Here is a 20,913-nt window from a genome sequence, read left to right as displayed (position 1 = left end):
ATTTACACAACGTGCCAACTTTACTGGTTTTGGGTTTTGTATTTTGATCCTGTTGAGATACCCAGGAGATTGTCAGAGACCCTTATGCTTGCTTACATGAAGTTGCTAATTTTTGTGTCTGCAGCGTTATTGAAGTTAGTGTTCTTTCTGACTCAAGATTGTCATAAAATATTTGACTATTAGGGTGCAATTACACTAAGCTATGAAGCTAAGTAGGAGGCCACACAAAATGGGCCTGCAGACCGCAATTGGCCCACGGGCCTTGAGTTTGAGACCCCTCATCCAAATTACAAAATGTTCAATGACTCCCTTTTTATTTTATGATGCATTGTCCGCCACAGTGGACAGATATTCAAATGCCATTTTCTCCAATTTGCATGAGTGTTAAAGGAGCCATATAATAATAATTATTATTATAATAATTTCATGTATCACATATCTTATGTGGCCCTGTGATGAGGTGGCGACTTGTCCAGTCCGAAGCAGCTGAGATAGGCTCCAGCACCCCTTGCGACCCCGAAAGGGACAAGCGGTAGAAGATGGATGGATGGACATATCTTATGTGGTAATGTCAAAATTAAAATCGCAAAAAACATATTAAAAGTGGAAAAAATTCAATATTTGAACTCACGATTAGTAGGACCTATTCGACGCCGTATAAGCTAGTGGTACCACTCGTCGTCAGCTTATTCGAGTGGAAATGGCGAGCATTCCACCATTTCATTGCCAGAACAGCTGAGCTAGCTTCCGGGGTTGGCCGACATGGTCTCACAAGATGTAGTTTCTCTTTAAATATCCTTCTTGAAAATGGCCTTGCAAATATATATCTGCCACCTAGTCTACGTTTTGTTCTCCTTCTCTGCTATCCCGGTCTGGCTACGGCGCAACACTTCCCGCTAAATTGAGTCTTGTGATTGGATACTCACTTTGGAATGACAAGTGAGTATCCAATCACAGTCTCGTTAACATCAGGCTACTTGGATAGGCTACTGTCAACAACATGTGATCTGATTGGCTATCGCAACTGTCTATCAACTGTATGTGTTCTCAAATTCATCCGCTAACGGTCCCGGTAAGTATCCAATCACAGGACGCGTAAATGTCACGTTCAACGTGAGGCCATCTAGAAGGCCTTACTGACAACAACTCGTGATCTGATTGGCTATCGGAACTGTCTATCAACTGTATGTCCCCGTTTGCCTGCATTGTTGATTCTGTAGGCCTCTGGCAGATTTGGTACAGCATGGCAACATAAGCTAGCTGAATTCTGATTGGATACAAACTAAAACTAAAAACAATAGCACGGGAAGGAGCAGAATATGACATGAAGAGAATATGAATACTTTTAGATAATATGGGAAAGTTAATCAAAAAATAATTGTAGCTTTAATTATGATCATGATTTCTGGTTATGTTAGGCCAGCAGAGAATGAATTGCTGGCCCTGACAGCACACCACTGCTTGGAGATGCAAACAAACTCTAACATGGAGAGAAAATATAGAAGGTTTTGGTTTATATTCACCTGGACCAATGCAGAAGCCACCGATAATGCCAACAACACAGCCCACGCTGATGTAGCGCAGGAAAGCCAAGTGAACCTGTGATTGCATCAGATCGTCATATGATAATTATTATATACTGTAAAGCAGAGGTGTCCAAAGTGCGGCCCGGGGGCCATTTGCGGCCCGCAGCTAATCGTTTACCGGCCCCCTACACATTCTGCAAAAATGGCAAAATTGATAGTATTGCAAAAATTTAAAAAAAAAACATTTTAAAACAGTGGAATGAGGTGAAATCTAACGAGAAAAAGTTGCAATGTTGACACAAAGCTGCCATGCAGGCTGTTTTTTTTTCTTTTGTCTTTGTTTATTTTTTATTTTTTTGCCGTTGCTCGAGAAAAAAAAAAGAAAAAAAAAGAAAACAAATCTATGTTACAATGAATTATTACTTAAAAAATGTCACTTTAAAATGTTTTATGTGGAAAAAATATTGCATATATTGTGTGGTTGCCATATAAAAACATCAACGTTTTATTTGACAAAAAGAGCATAAAACAAACAAAATAATAGTTCAAACATAAAATAAACAGATATATCTGAAGTTGATCTTGTAATTTAAGTGTGAAAAGTAAAAAAAAAACAAATAAAAATGTATCACTTTATGAGTGGGAGACCTTTTGGATCCCAAATATATTTAGTGGGATTTTATTTAACTTTTCACTGTGATTACTCAAAAATATTAAATAATTCAAATCAATGGTGTCCTGCATTATTGATCTTTTAGGGCTCTAATTACTAACTACTGCATATTTCAGTTTTACCATAAAAAACAAAGTTGTCTTTGACAGAAAAGGCATAAAACCTGTTTTTTTTTTTTTTACTTGATATCAACCTGAAGTTGATATAAAGATGTACTGTAAAAAAAAATAATAATAATTTGACTTATTTTTAATATTTTAATGACTGAGACCCTTGACCCTTGATTGGTCCCCGGGAGCCCTAAAGGTTAAAAAAAAAAAATCTATATATTTTGTTATGGTTTGAAAAGGAAACATATCAAAATGGCCCCCGTATGCTTAAATTTTTCCGTGTGTGGCCCTCAGTGGAAAAAGTTTGGACACCCCTGCTTTAAAGGATCATAGCCAGAGAAAAAGAATGTATCGGCGTTTACCTGGAAGAGGGCTGATATCGTGATGCCAGCACAGCAGAGGGCCATGAAGAGGTAGCCGCCAATCATCAGAGGTCTCCTGCCTACACGCTCAATGGTAAAACACTGCAAAACAAGACACCAGCTCATCACCTCATCTATTTGTCAGCTTATTGGTAATATTATTATTATGGTCCTGAATACTCACGCCCAGCATCCCAGAGATGACCTCGATGGCCCCAGTTCCTACTGTGGTATACTGGATATGAGGCTCAGGAATCCCAGCATTCTCAAATATATCATTTGTGTAGAACCAGATCTGAAAATGAGAATACCACGATACATAAAAACCACAAAAGAACCCATAGTTGATGGTTTTAAACTGCAAGAATTTCCATGTGATTTATCACTGCAATCATTTTCATCACATCACTCGCATGTTTGAGATGCGTCGCTATCATCAATGAGAACGTCCGACAAGAGCTCCCTTTAAAATTAATTTGTGTATCCTCATTAATCACATGGCGCTGATGCAACATTTATCTCCCATGCAGCGCGGATGAGCTTGTGACTTAAATGGCATCTTGTTGATTAAGTAACCGTGGGTAGAATATGATCACCATCCAAGCGGTCATGCAAGCACGTACACGTGTGGAGAATAGCGGAACGTTACAACAATTTGTGAAGGTCTGGATCAAGAAAACATGTTGTAAAATGGCACTATCTACACTTCTTTTAAAATATAATAAATCATTATTCTTTTGTTGTTTGGATACTTCACATTCGTTTATGGCCATACTAGAAATACCAATGCTTCTTCTACTCCAGTGGTGTCAAACTCATTTTAGATCGGGGTGCAAATGGAGAAAAATCTACTCCCGAGTGGGCCGGATTGGTAAAATCACAGCATGATAACTTACAAATAAAGACAACTTCAGATTGTTTTCTTTGTTTAAAAATAGAACAAGCACATTCTGAAACTGTACAAATCATAATGTTGTTGGGTTTTATTTTTACACTTACATGTTGCAGTTAATAGTATTCTATCTTTATTTGTCGTTATTTATATCTTCTGAATAAATGATGTGATAATGTTCATCAGTCAACTCATTGGTGTTCATTTTCAATCCATCAAGATAAAAACATTATATCAAAATCAAATTACTACATAATTACTAGGGATGTCCGATAATGGCTTTTTGCAGATATCCGATATTGTCCAACTCTTAATTACCGATACCGATATCAACCGATACCAATATATACAGTCGTGGAATTAACACATTATTATGCCTAATTTGGACAACCACGTATGGTGAAGATAAGGTCCTTTTAAAAAAAAATAATAAAATAAAATAAGATAAATAAATTAAAAACATTTTCTTGAGTAAAAAAGAAAGTGAAACAATATAAAAACAGTTACATAGAAACTAGTAATGAATGAAAATGAGTAAAATTAACTGTTAAAGGTTAGTACTATTAGTGGACCAGCAGCACGCACAATCATGTGTGCTTACAGACTGTATCCCTTGCAGACTGTATTGATATATATTGATATATAATGTAGGAACCAGAATATTAATAAAAGAAAGAAACAACCCTTTTGTGTGAATGAGTGTGAATGGGGGAGGGAGGTTTTTTGGGTTGTGTACTAATTGTAAGTGTATCTTGTGTTTTTTATGTTGATTTAAAAAAAAAAAAAAAAAAAAAAAAACAACAAAAAAACAAAACAAACCGATACCGATAATAAAAAAAAACATGATACCGATAATTTCCGATATTATATTTTAAAGCATTTATCGTCCGATAATATCGTCAGGCCGATATTATCGGACATCTCTAATAATTACATTTATGTAGTTTGCTCATTTTCCTCGATTGATGTACTAACATCATGTGGTTTATTTTGTACATATGTAGCATCATCTACAAAGATACAAAGAATTGCTATTGCGACATCTAGTGGACACATTTAGAACGGCTGTTTCTTTCATTCAAAAATTTCAGGTACATTTTTATACTTAGCAAACTCATCCCACGGCCCGGATAAAACCTGTTCGCGGGCCTGATCCGGCCCTCGGGCCGTACTTTTGACACCCCTGTTCTACTCAGCACTGTCCTCCAATCTCACTTTCTTCCTTCCCATGGTTGAAAAACAAAGTTATGTTGATCTCTAGCTATAAGCTAATGCTAGCAAGTATGACTGCCAACTAACAAATAGAGATGAATGGGACTTTATGGTCATTGCACATAACAAGTACAACAACATTTGTTTTCAGTACAACCCGTCCAAGAACAGACACACAGTAGACAGAACAGGACGACTGACGGGTCACCACAAGGGCGGCGCCCTGTCGAAAGGTAGGAAAAAGGTCAACCTTGGGGGGTGGGGAGGAAGAAAGAGGCAAATCCCAAATTAAGCTCCTTTGGGTGGGCTCAGTTTGAGACCAGAAACAAATTGGAGTAAAGCACATATAGCCATATATAACGACACACAAAACTCCAGAATTGAAGAGGGCGGGAGAGGCGAGTATCAGGTCCGAAGCGATGAAGGTGTGGGACGTGGGGTATAATGTTTGTTTTTGAGCGAGCGAAAACAAAATAAACGTTTTATTGTAATTGTCCATGCGTGGTCCTCAAATTGATTCGAACTTCGCCTTGCAGAACAGACAGCTTCTGCAAGATGTTGTCCAGTTTGCAATTTAGCTCAGAAATCATTAAAAGTCAGAGTGCACACAGTTCTGCCCATCCTTCAATCTTTTTGGCAGCTTCGGGTTGCCTTGAACGGCTTCTGAATTTGTCGATACACCAGACAACACTTACTCCAATCAGCAGATGTCCTGTTATCATGATTCCAAATCGGAGGTTCCAAGAAAGTTAATGGGTATGCTTGTTACTCAAATTAACTTAAAGGGGAACTGCACTATTTTGGAATTTTGCCTATCGTTCACAATCATTATGACAGACATGACGATGGATGTCTTTTTTTTTTTTTTTTTGCATTCTAGGTATTAAATAAATGCGATCAAAAGTTTGCGTACAATGGAACTACAATGCCTATAAAGCCTTTAGAAAAACATCCAAACACCTCCATTAGGGTTTCATATACATAATGTAAATATATATGTAATGTAGTAATGGGCACATTTATAATAACATTTAATATTTACGTAGTTTGATCATTAATTTCAACGTTTGCTTTTTTTTCCTTCATCACTGATGATAAAACACACTTACTGTGCAAGGTCTGCTGTCATTATAATGCCGACTGCTGGGATGTTCATACGTTCCCATTTAGGTGAAGAATGACCATAATATGCACAGACAAAATGGTTGGGCGGGCGGGGTTGGGTGGGCAGGTGGGGGACCAGGCATCTTTTCGTGTCACGTCCTTGCCGGTTTCGGGTCCTAAACGGCTGTCAAAGTGTACCAACTAGTTGGAATACCTACTCAGACGTCTTCTGTCCAGGTGCATGATTTATGATCTACAATAAACTTACAGGAAGCAGCAGACCACTCGGTGATGTCAACATAGGAACACACAGGAGTGATCACAGGGCCACTAAAAATAGTTGGTCTGTGTTAGCGCTTATAATAACAATATCACTAATACTCGGTAAATATTGAAATCACCAAATGTAAATGGAGTACTGTTGGTGGTTTTTGAATGGTTATTTATTGGATTTGATGGACGAAATAGAGGAGCTCCCATTGGCTCTGCTGTAACTGGACTTTTATTTACGAGTTATAATGTATTAAAAAAAAAATCCATCTGTCGTCTTGTCTCTCATAATGATTGTGAACGATAGGTAAAATTCCAAAAAAGTGCAATTCCTCTTTAAAGCATAATAAACAGCTCTTGTCTCAAAACACAATTAAGTTGGGGCACACTGAAGTTGAGGTACTACTGTGAAACTGTAGTACCATTGCACCGGTCGCTCAGGGGGGGTCCCCACAACTGCGGTCCCCTCCAAGGTTTCTCATTGTATCCCATTGGGTTGAGTTTTTTCTTGCCCTGATGTGGGATCTGAGCCGAGGATGTCGTTGTGGCTTGAAATTGATTGATTGATGTAAACACTTTTCCATAGAACTGTACAGCATGTTCAGTTTTAATAAACACTAAAGAACGTGTGAATATGAGTGCGAATATTGTTGGTCTATCCCAGGGGTCGGCAACCCAAAATGTTGAAAGAGCCATATTGGACCAAAAATACAAAAACAAATCTGTCTGGAGCCGCAAAAAATTAAAAGCCATATTACATGTGTCATGAGATATACATTTAATTAAGAGGACTTAAAGGAAACTAAATGAGCTCAAATATAGCTACAAATGAGGCATAATGATGCAATATGTACATATCGCTAGCCTAAATAGCATGTTAGCATCGATTAGCTTGCAGTCATGCAGTGACCAAATATGTCTGATTAGCACTCCACACAAGTCAATAACATCAACAAAACTCACCTTTGTGCACTCATGCTCGACGTTAAAAGTGTGGTGGACAAAATAAGACAGAAAAAGAAGTGGCATAAAACACGTCCTAGAAAGTCGGAGAAAGTTATACATGCAAACAAACTATACGGTGAGTTCAAGGACCGCCAAAATTAGTAGGACAAAACGGCGCTCGCCAAATACTCGAATCAGTGAAGCACGTTTAATATAAACAGTGTGATTTGTAACAATTAGGGAGGTTTGTGTTATGTTTGTCCTCCTACAGAAACCATACTAAAACATAAAAATAGATTTTTTTCCCCTCATCTTTTTCCATTCTTCATACATTTTTGAAAAATCTCCAGAGAGCCACTAGGGCGGCGCTAAAGAGCCGCATGCGGCTCTAGAGCCGCGGGTTGCCGACCCCCGGTCTATCCGTTTGACTTGAGATTGACATGTGATCCACTCCAACAGCTATAGGCACCATCTTTCAGGATAAGACAGATAGCCGGGCCTTGTTCATTATGAATTTGTCATTATAAATGCATGTTCCGGTGTTGCAATCTGAAAGCACAGGGACTGGAGAACACAGCGGGGTGCACTCCTGCTGGGGTTTGGTACTAGCATGCGAACCAGCATGCCGACAGCTTCCAATGGCACGGTGCAGTGAGTACAGGAGTGTGTTGCTTGTATGTACTGTAGATGGGTCAACTCTCCAATGCCGAGAGAGGAGACCTGAAGATAATGAGGCGTGGTTGTGTGCGCCCCCTGCTTAGTGGGACTGTGATATATGGACGGGAAGGCATACAGATGGGAGGTGCACGGCGGGGAGCTGTCATAACAACTGCACAGTGTCTGCACAAATACATGAGCGAGCCCACGGAGATGTTTACCACTCACCGCATCAATCCCAGACAGCTGCATTCCGATGTTGACCACGATAATGGTGATGACCTGCCAGCGAACGCAGCGGTCCTTGAGGAGGCCGCACACAGACACGGTCTGGATGGAGGACAAGGAGCGTTGTTCCTCCTGCATCTCCTCCACCTCCACCTGGATGTTTCCTCTGGCACGGAACAACTTGAGGGCTGCAGGACAGAGTGGGCTCGTAAACCAAGAGATGCACAGAATTTTTCAATCAAAGTATTTGACTTGACGCAGCAGTTTATTTAGGAAGTGATGAAGTTGTTAAACATGTGTGTTTATGCATGAACACATGTGTGTCCATTTTCTACAGCTCAACCTGTTCGGGGTCTCGGGGAGCTGAGTCCACATGGAAATATTTAACTTATGTTAGCTGGGAAAGTGTCATACAATCTGCTGTGAGCGCTTGGCTCCTTTTCAGGGGTTCTTTAAACACTTGCCAGTTGTTTTGCAGTACTGTATGTTTAAAGTGTTTTACCAGGTGCACCAGTATATATACTACACAATCCAAAACCAGTGAAGTTGGCATGTTGTGTAAATCGTAAATAAAAACAGAATACAATGATTTGCAAATCCTTTTGAACTTATATTCAATTGAATAGACTGCAAAGACAAGATATTTAATGTTCAAACTGAGAAACGTATTAATTTTTTTTGCAAATAATCATTAACTTAGAATTTATTAGCAGCAACAAATTGCACAAAAGTTGGCACAGGGCATTTTTACCACTGTGTTACATGGCCTTTCCTTTTAACAACACTCAGTAAACGTTTGGGAACTGAGGAGACCATTTTTTGAAGCTTTTCAGGTGGAATTCTTTACCATTCTTGCTTGATGTACAGCAGGGGTGTCCAAACTTTTTCCACTGAGGGCCGCACACGGAAAAATTAAAGCCTGATAGTTTTCATTTTCAAATCATAACAAAATATATGGATTTTTTTTCCCCTTTAGGGCTCCCGGGGACCATAAAGGGTCTCAGTCATTAAAATGTTAAAAACAAGTCAAATTATTTTTTTATTTAACGCTTACAGTAAATCTCCACAGTATATCAACTTCAGGTTGATATAAAATTTAAAAAAACAAAAAGGTTTTATGCCTTTTCTGTCAAGACAACTTTGTTTTTTATAATAAAACTGAAATATGCAGTATTTCCCCCACTGCCCAAAACATTCAGAAAGCAATGTTTGATGTGAAGTAATTAGAGCCTTAAAAACATCAATAATGCAAGACACCGTTGATATTAATTCATTGTTATTTTTGAGTAATCACAGTGAAAAAATAAATAAAATCCCATTAAATATATTTAGGATACAAAAGGTGCCACACTCATAAAGTGATACACTTGTATTATTTTTTTTTTTTACTTTCAACACTTAAGTTACGAGATCAACTTCAGATATATCGGTCGATTTTACGTTTAAACTATTATTTTGTTTGTTTTATGCTCTTTTGTCAAAGAAAACGTTGATGTTTTTGTATGGCAACCACACAATATATGCAATATTTTCCACATAAAACATTTTAAAGTGAAATATTTTAAATAATTGGAGCCTTTAATAGGTCAATAATTCATTATAACATTGATTTTTTTTTTTTAAGCAATGGCAAAAAAAATAAAAATAAAGATAGACAAAAGAAAAACAACAGCCTGCATGGCAGCTTTGTGTCAACATTGCAACTTTTTCTAGTTAGATTTCACCTCATTCCACTTTTTGTAATGTTTATTTTTGCAATAGCATTTCCAGAATGTGTGGCGGGCCGGTAAACAATTAGCTGCGGGCCGCAAATGGCCCCCGGGCCGCACTTTGGACACCCCTGATGTACAGCTTAAGTTGTTCAACAGTCCGGGGTCGTATTTTAGGCTTCATAATGCGCCACACATTTTCAATGGGAGACAGGTCTGGACTACAGGCAGGCCAGTCTAGTACTCTCACTCTTTTACTACGAAGCCACGCTGTTATAACACGTGGCTTGGCATTGTCTTGCTGAAATAAGCAGGGGCGTCCATGATAACGTTGCTTGGATGGCCACATATGTTGCTCCAAAACCTGTATGTACCTTTCAGCATTAATGGTGCCTTCACAGATGTGTAAGTTACCCATGCCTTGGGCACTAATACACCCCCATACCATCACAAATGTTGGCTTTTCAATTTTGCGCCTATAAAAGTCTGGATGGTTATTTTCCTCTTTGGTCCGGAGGACACGACGTCCACAGTTTCCAAAAACAATTTGAAATGTGGACTCGTCAGACCACAGAACACTTTTCCACTTTGCATCAGTCCATCTTAGATGAGCTCCGGCCCAGCGAAACCGGCGGCGTTTCTGGGTGTTGTTGATAAATGGCTTTGGCTTTGCAAGAGTTTTAACTTGCACTTACAGATGTAGAGACAAACTGTAGTTACTGACAGTGGTTTTCTGAAGTGTTCCTGAGCCCATGTGGTGATATCCTTTACACAATGATGTCGCTTTTTGATGCAGCACCGCCTGAGAGATCGAAGGTCATGGGCATTGCGTGGTCTTGCGTGCAGTGATTTCTTCAGATTTTCTTCAGATTCTCTGAACCTTTTGATGGTGAAATCCCTAAATTCCTTGCAATAGCTTGTTGAGAAATGTTGTCAAACTGTTGCTCATGCATTTGTTCACAAAGTGGTGACGCTCGCCCCATCCTTGGTTTGTGAATGACTGAGCATTTCATGGCAGCTGCTTTTATACCCTGTGAGGAGGCGTGGCCGGCAGACCGACAGCGAGGCGGGGCACGCCAGGGCCGACCCCAAGATAGCGGCGAGGAGGTGTGGCCGGCGGGCCAGCGGTGAGGCATGGCGCGCCGGCATCGCCGCCGTAACAGATATCAGGTGCGAGAATCGCCCACCTGGGCACAATTGTGTAATCTCCTCCAAGTGTGTAAAAGGGCGGCAGCCGAGAACGAGGGGGCAGAAGAAGGAGTTGCAGCGTGCAAGAGGAAGATTTATTAGCCTTTATTTAACCAGGTAAAATCCCATTGAGATCAAAGATCTCTTTTCCAAGGGAGACCTGGCCAAGAGGGCAGCAGCAAGGTTACATTAAAAACAGTAAACAAATACATAAAACATCACATTTACGACATTAAAACTTGCTCACATAACACATGTGCATACAGACAAGGTAGACTGCAGTCCTTTCACAGAGAAGAGAGCCAGAGGAAGACGCAGACGTGGCCGGCTGAAAAGCGGACCGAAGAGCGAGCAGTGGAAGAAGCGGCAGAGCTGAAAAGCGACACGACGAGACTGAAAGGTTTAATTGAAAAATAAACAAAGTCAAACCTGCTCAACGTAATGTCTATCCTTGGTGGTCCATGGAACCCGGACAACAGTGAGAGACTCTCACATACCAAATCATGGCACCCACCTGTTCCCAATTAGCCTGTTCACCTGTGGGATGTTCCAAATAAGTGTTCGATGAGCATTCCTCAACTTTCTCAGTCTTTTTTGCCACTTGTGCCAGCTTTTTTGAAACATGTTGCAGGCATCAAATTCCAAATGAGCTAATATTTGCAAAAAATAAAGTTTTCAAGTTCGAACGTTAAGTATCTTGTCTTTGCAGTCTATTCAATTGAATATGAGTTGAAAAGGATTTGCAAATCATTGTATTCTGTTTTTATTTACCATTTCCACAATGTGCCAACTTCACTGGTTTTGGGTTTTGTATTATTTCTGGTATCATCAGGGACGCAGCACTAAATTCTTCATTTGATTCGGGCAACTAACATTTATAACAGCTTTTTACTCACACGCATGTCCACACGCACTTTCAGACACACACGCAGGCACGCACGCACACACACACACACACACACACACACACACACACACACACACACACACACACACACACACACACACACACACACACACACACACACACACACACACACACACACACACACACACACACACACACACACACACACACACACACACTAGTGAAATCATTCCTCATGTTCCTCCTCATGTTCATCCAACTATTTATCCTCCTCCACATGTTAAAGGATGAATAGTTAGGACCTTAGCACTAAGCGCTCAGACTAGATCTGTCCAAGCTAAGTCTATGAGCATGAACTGATGAAAACTACTCGGATGAGAGGCCAAACATCTAAGACGGGTCGGCAACCCAAAATACTGAAAGAGCCATATTGGACCAAAAATACAAAAAACAAATCTGTCTGGAGCCGCAAAAAATGAAAAGGAGAGAACAGCGAGATCTGTGGGAGAGCTCAAGGTCAAGCTCAACCATAACAACCTCTGCTGCCCGGAGAGTACAGCCGATGACAGAAAATCAGTTTGGAAATTAAGAGGATTGAAAATGCCAGACCGCAGAAAAGACAAGTCCAATCCACCGGACATGTCAACAATCTAAGATCAATATGGAACAGTCTTGGTCACCCTTGAGGGTATCAAGGGCCAACTGGAAAGCCTTGATGGCATCAAGGTCCAGATGGACAACTTCATGAAGGAGATCCGTTACCTCAAGGACCAAAACATCAAAAAGGACCAACAAATAAAATCCCTGACCAACAGAGTTGAGGAGCTCGAGCAAGTCGGGAAACTCAACGATGTCATAGTGACTGGCCTGAAAATAAGGCCCAGGAGCTATGCCGGTGCAACAGCAGGGCTCAGTGTGAACCCAAATGAGGAGGAGATCCAATCTGTGGAAGCTCATATGAGAGGGTTTCTACACAAACAAGGCATCGAGTTGGATCCTGGAAATGTGGATACCTGCTATCTGCTTCCCAAAAAAGCAGGGAGTGGAGACGGTGACAACACACCCGTGCCGTGGTGCTGTCCTTCACAAACAAGAAATACAAAAGTGCTCCGCTGAGGCAATGCACCAAACTGAAAGGCTCCAGAGTGTATGTAAACGAAAATCTCACCAAGAAGAATGCAACAATCACTTGGAAGGCTCGCCAGCTGAAGACAAATAAGAGGATTCAAAACACCTGGACGGCTAACTGAAAAGTCTACATCAGACCAAATGGATCAGATACCACCAAACCGGTGCTGATCAGAGCACTGGAGTATGACTAGAAATAGGTAAAAAGATACATATGGAATAAGACAGCTCAATGAACTCAGTTCAACCGGATTATTCACAAATAAATAAGAATGAATTGGATAACCTGATCGCTATTTATGGAAAAATAAGTATATCATCTGATCTGCATCAAGGATATGAAGACCAAAATGAAGAAGTTCACCCGGATTATCATTTCTATTACAACGAGGTAAACAACTGTGGATATTACACAGAGGGTAGATTCAACGACAACATTTATCTCAAAGGAATTCTTTCAATAATTCATTTTAACGCAAGGAGCCTATATGCTAACTTTTATCAAATACAGGACTACCTTTCATCATTTGACAAGCCCTTCAACATAATTGCTGTGTCGGAAACCTGGATTAATGAGCAGAAAGGTATGGACTTCCACCTAGAAGGTTACAACTTTGTATGCAAAAATAGAATCAACAAATCTGGGGGTGGAGTTGCATTGTTTATTGATGTAAACATTAATTTTAAGATCCTGGAAAATATGTCTAGAGTGGTTGATGATGTGATCGGGTGTGTAACAATTCAAATCTCAGGGCTGAAAGGAGAAAAAAAAAATCATCCGTATGCTGTGTTTACAGGACTCCAAATTCAAACATTGATATATTTGGAAATTGCCTGGGGGAAATAATCGCAGAAATGAAACAAGGAAATATATTTCTATATGGTGACTTTAATATTGATCTGTTAAACCCCAATGACAACAACCCGAATGAGGACTTTATTAACTATATGTATGCCTATGTCTTGCGACCTCTTATCACACGCCCTAGTAGAACCTCGAAGCAGAGCGCCACTCTAATTGACAATATTTTTACCAACATACTAGACACTAAAACAACTAGCGGTCTATGGTAACTGATATAACTGATATAATCCATCTGTAGTTTGGATTATTGCACACTTCAAAAACCAGAAACAAAAACCATTAGAAGGCTCTGTAATGAAAGGAGAATCATGGCCTTTGAATGTGACATGATAAACAAAGAATGGAATAGTGTATTCAGTGAATCGGATACCATCTCCGCATATCAGATATTCCTTAACACAATAATTGAATCATACAACATGCACTGTCTGGTAATCACTACTTCATGCAGAAGTAAAAAACACAAAGATAAAAAGCCTTGGATGACAAAAGCGTTGAGAAATAAATTGACTTATTTAATCAGAAAACAGAAAAAGGACTGTTATGATAAACTATTGACGGATAACCGGAAATATACTAAGAGCCTGTGGAAGATTTTAAACAAGGTTGCTGGAAGAGCCACGACAAGGTCATTTCCAACTCACTTTGAGATAAACGGGGTGAAGGAGGAAAATAAGAAGCGGATTCTGGAGAAATTGAATGAGTATTTTGTGCAGATGGGCCCGTCACTGGCCAGAAACATTCGTCCCTCGCATGTGCACTGGAATTATTTTGACTCAAGAAGTGATAACAGCAACATGACAGAGCACATGTTCCTGACACCAGTGTCACAGCATGAAGTGGCTTCTCTATTCAGAGAGTTCTCACCAAAAGCCTCCACTGATGGAGATGGTTTATTAATGAGACTGTTAAAAAACATCTTCACGGCTCTAGTGCCAGCACTGACATATGTCTGTAATTAATAATTTTCAAACGTTTTTTTTTCCTGAAATGAAGAAGGCGAAAGTGCTTCCTCTGTACAAAAGCGGTGGTAAACATTTGTTTTCAAATTACCGTACGATTTCATTACTACCCCAATGCTCTAAAATCTTAGAGAGGCTTTTCCGGACCACATTACAACAAATAATTGATAAACATAGACTGTTGTGTTATAGCCAATACGGTTTTAGGAAAAAACATTTCACAGTATGGCTTTAACTGACACCGTAGAATTTATCAAAGATGCACTAGACAACTAACTCTATGCTCTGTCTTGTAGGGCTGTGAATCTTTGGGCGTCCCACGATTCGAGTCAATATCGATTCTTGGGGTCACGATTCGATTCAAAATCGATTTTTTTTTTTCAATTCAACACGATTCTCGATTCAAAAACAATTTTTTTCCCGATTCAAAACGATTCTCTATTCATTCAATACATAGGATTTCAGCAGGATCTACCCCAGTCTGCTGACATGCAAGCAGAGTAGTAGATTTTTGTAAAAAGCTTTTATAATTGTAAAGGACAATGTTTTATCAACTGATTGCAATAATGTAAATTTGTTTTAACTATTAAATGAACCAAAAATATGACTTATTTTATCTTTGTGAAAATATTGGACACAGTGTGTTGTCAAGCTTATGAGATGCGATGCAAGTGTAAGCCACTGTGACACTATTGTTCATTTATTTATTTTTTATAAATGTCTAATGATAATGTCAATGAGGGATTCTCCATTAGTGACCAGTTTCCAGCCGAGATACTCAAGAGAAGACGACTGTTGTATCCAATAATGAATGAGGCTAAAAAGAACAACAAACGAACCCGTCTAATTGTGGACAAACTCTACATCTAAGGTACTCTTTTTAGAAATGCCAGTATTACATACTGGTTGAGTGGCGGTGTTGATAAAATCCAAACGGACTGAAAAGAACATTGCAACCACACCAAAACAATGGTGCGAGATGATGACGTCATGCATGCACAGGTAGTCATGGAAACGTTTAATACCGCCAGAAACCTCGATGAAGTTATTTCAGGTACTTTTTTCTTAATTTCTGTCCAAAAATTGTTTTTTTATGGGGGGATGTATTATTGGCCTGGTTCTGTTTTTTCTTTTTATACCACTACTTGATCGATTGGTGATATTTGTTTAGTTTAGTTTGATTATCTCTTAGTTTTTTATTCTTCTATCTTCTACTGTTCTACTTTTTAGTTTTCTCCTTCTCTTATGATCTTGTTTCCATTATCTCTTTTTTTCTTTCTCTTTAATTTATTTTACTTTCTTTAAGCATGTTTGTTTTGCTAATTAAATTATTTTATTTTGTGGTAAAGAGCAATGGGAGGGGGGAGGTAGGGGGATTGACAAGGAAAAATAACCCAGTTAAATTATATATTGAGAGGACACATTTACTAAATGTTATGTTTGATAATTTTTGTCACATAAGGAAGAAAACCAGTTAACACAAACATAAGATATTGCAATGACTAGAAAATGTTTGAGAATTATATCTTGGAATGTAAAAGGTGCAAATGAACAGGTGAAACAAAGAAAAATTCTGAAGCATCTAAACAATCTTTCTACTGACATTGCTTTTCTACAGGAAACCCATTTGAAAACTGAACATTTAAAATATCTGAAAAAAGGATGGGTTGGTGAGATAGTTGGTGTTGGACTGTCCTCTAAAAGATCTGGTGTTGCTATAATGTTTAACAAAAAGATTAACTATATTATAAATAGTGTATTTTTAGATCCAGAGGGTAGATATATGATTATTAACTGCCATATAGATAATAACAATATCACACTGGTAAACTTATATGCACCCAATGATGATAAACCTTCTTTCTTTGGTGACATGGAGCTCAAATTGGCAGATTTTGTTGATTCTGATATTATTATGGGTGGAGATCTAAATTTAACAATAAATCCAAATATTGATAAAACTGGTAAGATCGTTAAACCCAAGAAATCTGTTTTTTCTCTTCTGAAAATAATGCAAACTCTTAACCTAATAGATATTTGGAGAACCTTAAATCCATATGAGAAGGATTTCACTTTTTATTCAAACAGACATCAGTCATTTTCAAGAATTGATATGTTCTTTGATCCTAAGGCAATTGTAGAAAACGTGCAGGCTAAAATTCACCCAATAATTATTTCTGATCATAGTCCAATTCAAATCGACGTAAGCTTTCCTCCTGTCGCTTTCCAATTCAAACAATGGAAAATTAATATTTCTTTATTGGATAGTGAGGAAAATAAATTACGAACTAAAGAATTTATTTCAGATTTTATTAAAAATAACCAGGATTCTGTCTCTGACATTTCCACAATATGGGAAGCACTTAAATGTTGTGTAAGAGGAGAACTTATTAGGATTGCAAGCTTTAAGAATAAAAAACAACGTGCTGAAGAAAATGAATTATTGAATGGAATCAAACACATTGGACACATTGGCCAAACAGTATAATCAGGAAACATGGATCAAACTTTGCAAACAAAGAATGGAATATGATAATATAATAAAGCAAAAGGTTGAATATAAAATTAATAGGGCAAAATTAAAGTTTCATGAATACGGCGAGCAAGCTGGAAAGCTCCTTGCTTTAAGATTAAAGAAGCAGATGACTAGAAATCATAAATCTAATATTAAACTTTCAGATGGTAGTATTGCTGTTGATCCCAAGCAAATCAATGAAACGTTTAGAACATTTTATACAAATTTATATAAGCCTGAGAAAGATTGTAGCTGTCATGTCTGTGTTCATGTTTTTGTTTGGCCATGTGCTGTTTTGTTTTTTGGACACTTCCTTAGTTCCTGGTTTCACTTCCTGGTTTTGTTTGTCACCATAGCAACCATTAGTTTCACCTGTTCCACGTTTGGACTCACACACACCTGTCTCACGTTTTCACAGTCATGTCATGCACCTGTTCACAGTTAGTCACGCACCTGTTTTCACTTTTCATGTCACTATATAGGCTTTTCTGTTTCTGTTGTTCGTGCTGGCGACATCATCCATTCATGCCATGTCCACAGTTCCTTGTCACGTTAGTTCTTGTTTCATCTCTTGTCACGTAAGTTTTTGTTTGTTTAATGTTCATAGTTCTCCGCCATTGTGCGCGCCTTTTGTTTTCCTAGTCAAGTTTTTTACCTCCTCTGTGAGCGCCTTTTGTTTGTACCCTTTTGTTTGTACTTTGTAGTTTATAGTTATAATTAAACTATGTCTTTACCTGCACGCCACGTCCGTTCCATTTCTTTTGCACCACGGGAGAGCAAACCACGCCAGAGACCAAGTCTTGACAGATGTCGCCAGCACGAGAGCTCTCCCGCAAGATTGGACAAAGGAACGTGGGAGGTCCTGCGCGCCATGGAAGCCGAGACACTCCGCCATTCCCCCATGGAGCGCAGGGATCTCATGTGGGGTCCGACCGGCAAACTGGTGCCGATCAGCTCCCTTTGGCCCGGGGACGTTGGCACGTCATCCCTGTCCCGGAAGCGGCGCTCCAGACCGAGGACGTCAGGGAAGGTGAGCGGACAGCACGCTGCGCTCCTGCAGGCTCCTCCCCCTCCGGGCGGAAATGGAAATCAGCCAGCCTGGCAGCTCAAGGAGCATTCCACAGAACTGGAGATTGTTTTCCCAAATTCTTTACCGGTTCAATCCAAGCCACCCAAATTCCATGCCCCGCCCCCCAGGACTCATGCCACGCCCAAGTCAGAAATTTTTTTTTCACCCACAAAAGCCCAGGTGGGGGGGAAAGAAAGACATTTTGGACAATTTAGAGGGGAGGATTCTGCCCTCCTCCTGAACCCCCTCCGCCCACCCCAAAAGACGGTTCCAGACCGCGGGGAGCGCGTCTGGTATCCGCTCCTTGAGGGGGGGGCTAGGGCTGGGAATTGTTCAGGTGGGGTGGCTCAGCATCGTCACGCCAAGCCACAGCCTCCAGCACGACCACAACCACCTGTCTTTCGTCACGCCAAGCCACAGCCACCAGCACGACCACCACCACCAGTTTTTCGACCATGCCAAGATCCACCTGCTCCACGCCCAGCTCCACGCCAAGCGCCACCAGTACCTGCTCCACGCCAAGCGCCACCAGTACCTGCTCCACGCCAAGCGCCACCAGTACCTGCTCCACGCCAAGCGCCGCCAGTACCTGCTCCACGCCAAGCGCCGCCAGTACCTGCTCCACGCCAAGCGCCGCCAGTACCTGCTCCACGCCAAGCGCCGCCAGTACCTGCTCCACGCCAAGCGCCGCCAGTGGCTGCCCCACGACGCCAAGCGCCGCCAGTGGCTGCCCCACGACGCCAAGCGCCACCAGTACCTGCTCCACGCCAAGCGCCACCAGTACCTGCTCCACGCCAAGCGCCACCAGTACCTGCTCCACGCCAAGCGCCACCAGTACCTGCTCCACGCCAAGCGCCACCAGTACCTGCTCCACGCCAAGCGCCACCAATACCTGCTCCACGCCAAGCGCCACCAGTACCTGCTCCACGCCAAGCGCCGCCAGTACCTGCTCCACGCCAAGCGCCGCCAGTACCTGCTCCACGCCCAGTCGCAGCTTCACGACGCCAAGTGCCGCCAGTCGCAGCCCCACGCCGCCAAGTGCCGCCAGTCGCAGCCCCACGCCGCCAAGTGCCGCCCGTGGCTGCCCCACGCCGCCAAGTGCCGCCCGTGGCTGCCCCACGCCGCCAAGTGCCGCCCGTGGCTGCCCCACGCCAAGACCAAAGCCAAGACCAAGACCCGCCAAGTGACCAAGACCCGCCAAGTGACCAAGACCCGCCAAGTGACCAAGACCCGCCAAGTGACCAAGACCAAGACCCGCCAAGTGACCAAGACCAAGACCCGCCAAGTGACCAAGACCCGCCAAGTGACCAAGACCCGCCAAGTGACCAAGACCAAGACCCGCCAAGTGACCAAGACCGAGACCAAGTCCCAGCACCGCCACGCCAAGACCAACCACGCCAAGACCAACCACGCCAAGTCCAAGTCCAAGACCAACCACGCCAAGTCCAAGTCCAAGACCCACGCTGCCAAGACCATGACCCACGCTACCAAGACCGCCAAGGCCAAGACCACCCACGCCAAGACAAAGACCCCCCACGCCAAGCTTTGCCGCCTGACGCACCACGCCAAGCTTTGCCGCCTGACGCACCACGCCAAGCTTTGCCGCCTGACGCACCACGCCAAGCTTTGCCGCCTGACGCACCACGCCAAGCTTTGCCGCCTGACGCACCACGCCAAGCTTTGCCGCCTGACGCACCACGCCAAGCTTTGCCGCCTGACGCACCACGCCAAGCTTTGCCGCCTGACGCACCACGCCAAGCTTCGCCGCCTGCCACGACAACGCGCCCACCTCCTCGTCGGCCAAGGATGTGGCCATTCCATGGGCGTCCGCCACGCCAGGTGCGCCGACCTCCTCGTCTGCCACGAATGTGGCCATTCCCAGGTCGCCCACCTCGTCAGGTTCAGCGGCGGTCTACCCGCCGTCGCCACCTGACTCTGCCCCGGTGGATTCGGGGACACCTGGTCTGGCGATCCACCGCCATGTCCCCCTCCCCCCCTCCCATGACTCTTGACCCTGTTTTTTGTTTTTGGACATCTGGGATCTGTCCGTAAGGGGGGGGTTCTGTCATGTCTGTGTTCATGTTTTTGTTTGGCCATGTGCTGTTTTGTTTTTTGGACACTTCCTTAGTTCCTGGTTTCACTTCCTGGTTTTGTTTGTCACCATAGCAACCATTAGTTTCACCTGTTCCACGTTTGGACTCACACACACCTGTCTCACGTTTTCACAGTCATGTCATGCACCTGTTCACAGTTAGTCACGCACCTGTTTTCACTTTTCATGTCACTATATAGGCTTTTCTGTTTCTGTTGTTCGTCCTGGCGACATCACCCATTCATGCCATGTCCACAGTTCCTTGTCACGTTAGTTCTTGTTTCATCTCTTGTCACGTAAGTTTTTGTTTGTTTAATGTTCATAGTTCTCCGCCATTGTGCGCGCCTTTTGTTTTCCTAGTCAAGTTTTTTACCTCCTCTGTGAGCGCCTTTTGTTTGTACCCTTTTGTTTGTACTTTGTAGTTTATAGTTATAATTAAACTATGTCTTTACCTGCACGCCACGTCCGTTCCATTTCTTTTGCACCACGGGAGAGCAAACCACGCCTAAGACCAAGTCTTGACAGTAGCATAGAAGCT

General features: G+C 41.8%; 1 protein-coding gene across 2 annotated transcripts in view; it reads right to left on the bottom strand.

Annotated features, from left to right (window-relative positions):
* slc2a15b (solute carrier family 2 member 15b) overlaps nucleotides 1–20,913 on the bottom strand; it is a 124,642-nt gene that overhangs the window by 13,262 nt on the left and 90,467 nt on the right. For both annotated transcript variants that reach the window (XM_062033285.1, XM_062033284.1), the window contains exons 7-10: nucleotides 7,980–8,167; nucleotides 2,856–2,966; nucleotides 2,672–2,773; nucleotides 1,524–1,599 (exon numbers count right to left, since the gene is read on the bottom strand). In XM_062033285.1, coding sequence (XP_061889269.1) covers nucleotides 1,524–1,599; nucleotides 2,672–2,773; nucleotides 2,856–2,966; nucleotides 7,980–8,167 — 477 coding nt within the window. The remainder of the gene's footprint in view (nucleotides 1–1,523; nucleotides 1,600–2,671; nucleotides 2,774–2,855; nucleotides 2,967–7,979; nucleotides 8,168–20,913) is intronic.

The sequence above is a fragment of the Entelurus aequoreus genome, linkage group LG22 (genome assembly GCF_033978785.1).
Source record: "Entelurus aequoreus isolate RoL-2023_Sb linkage group LG22, RoL_Eaeq_v1.1, whole genome shotgun sequence".
Lineage (NCBI taxonomy): Eukaryota > Metazoa > Chordata > Actinopteri > Syngnathiformes > Syngnathidae > Entelurus > Entelurus aequoreus.
Note: the sequence above shows the minus strand (reverse complement) of the source record. Positions and strands in the feature narration are given on the sequence as shown.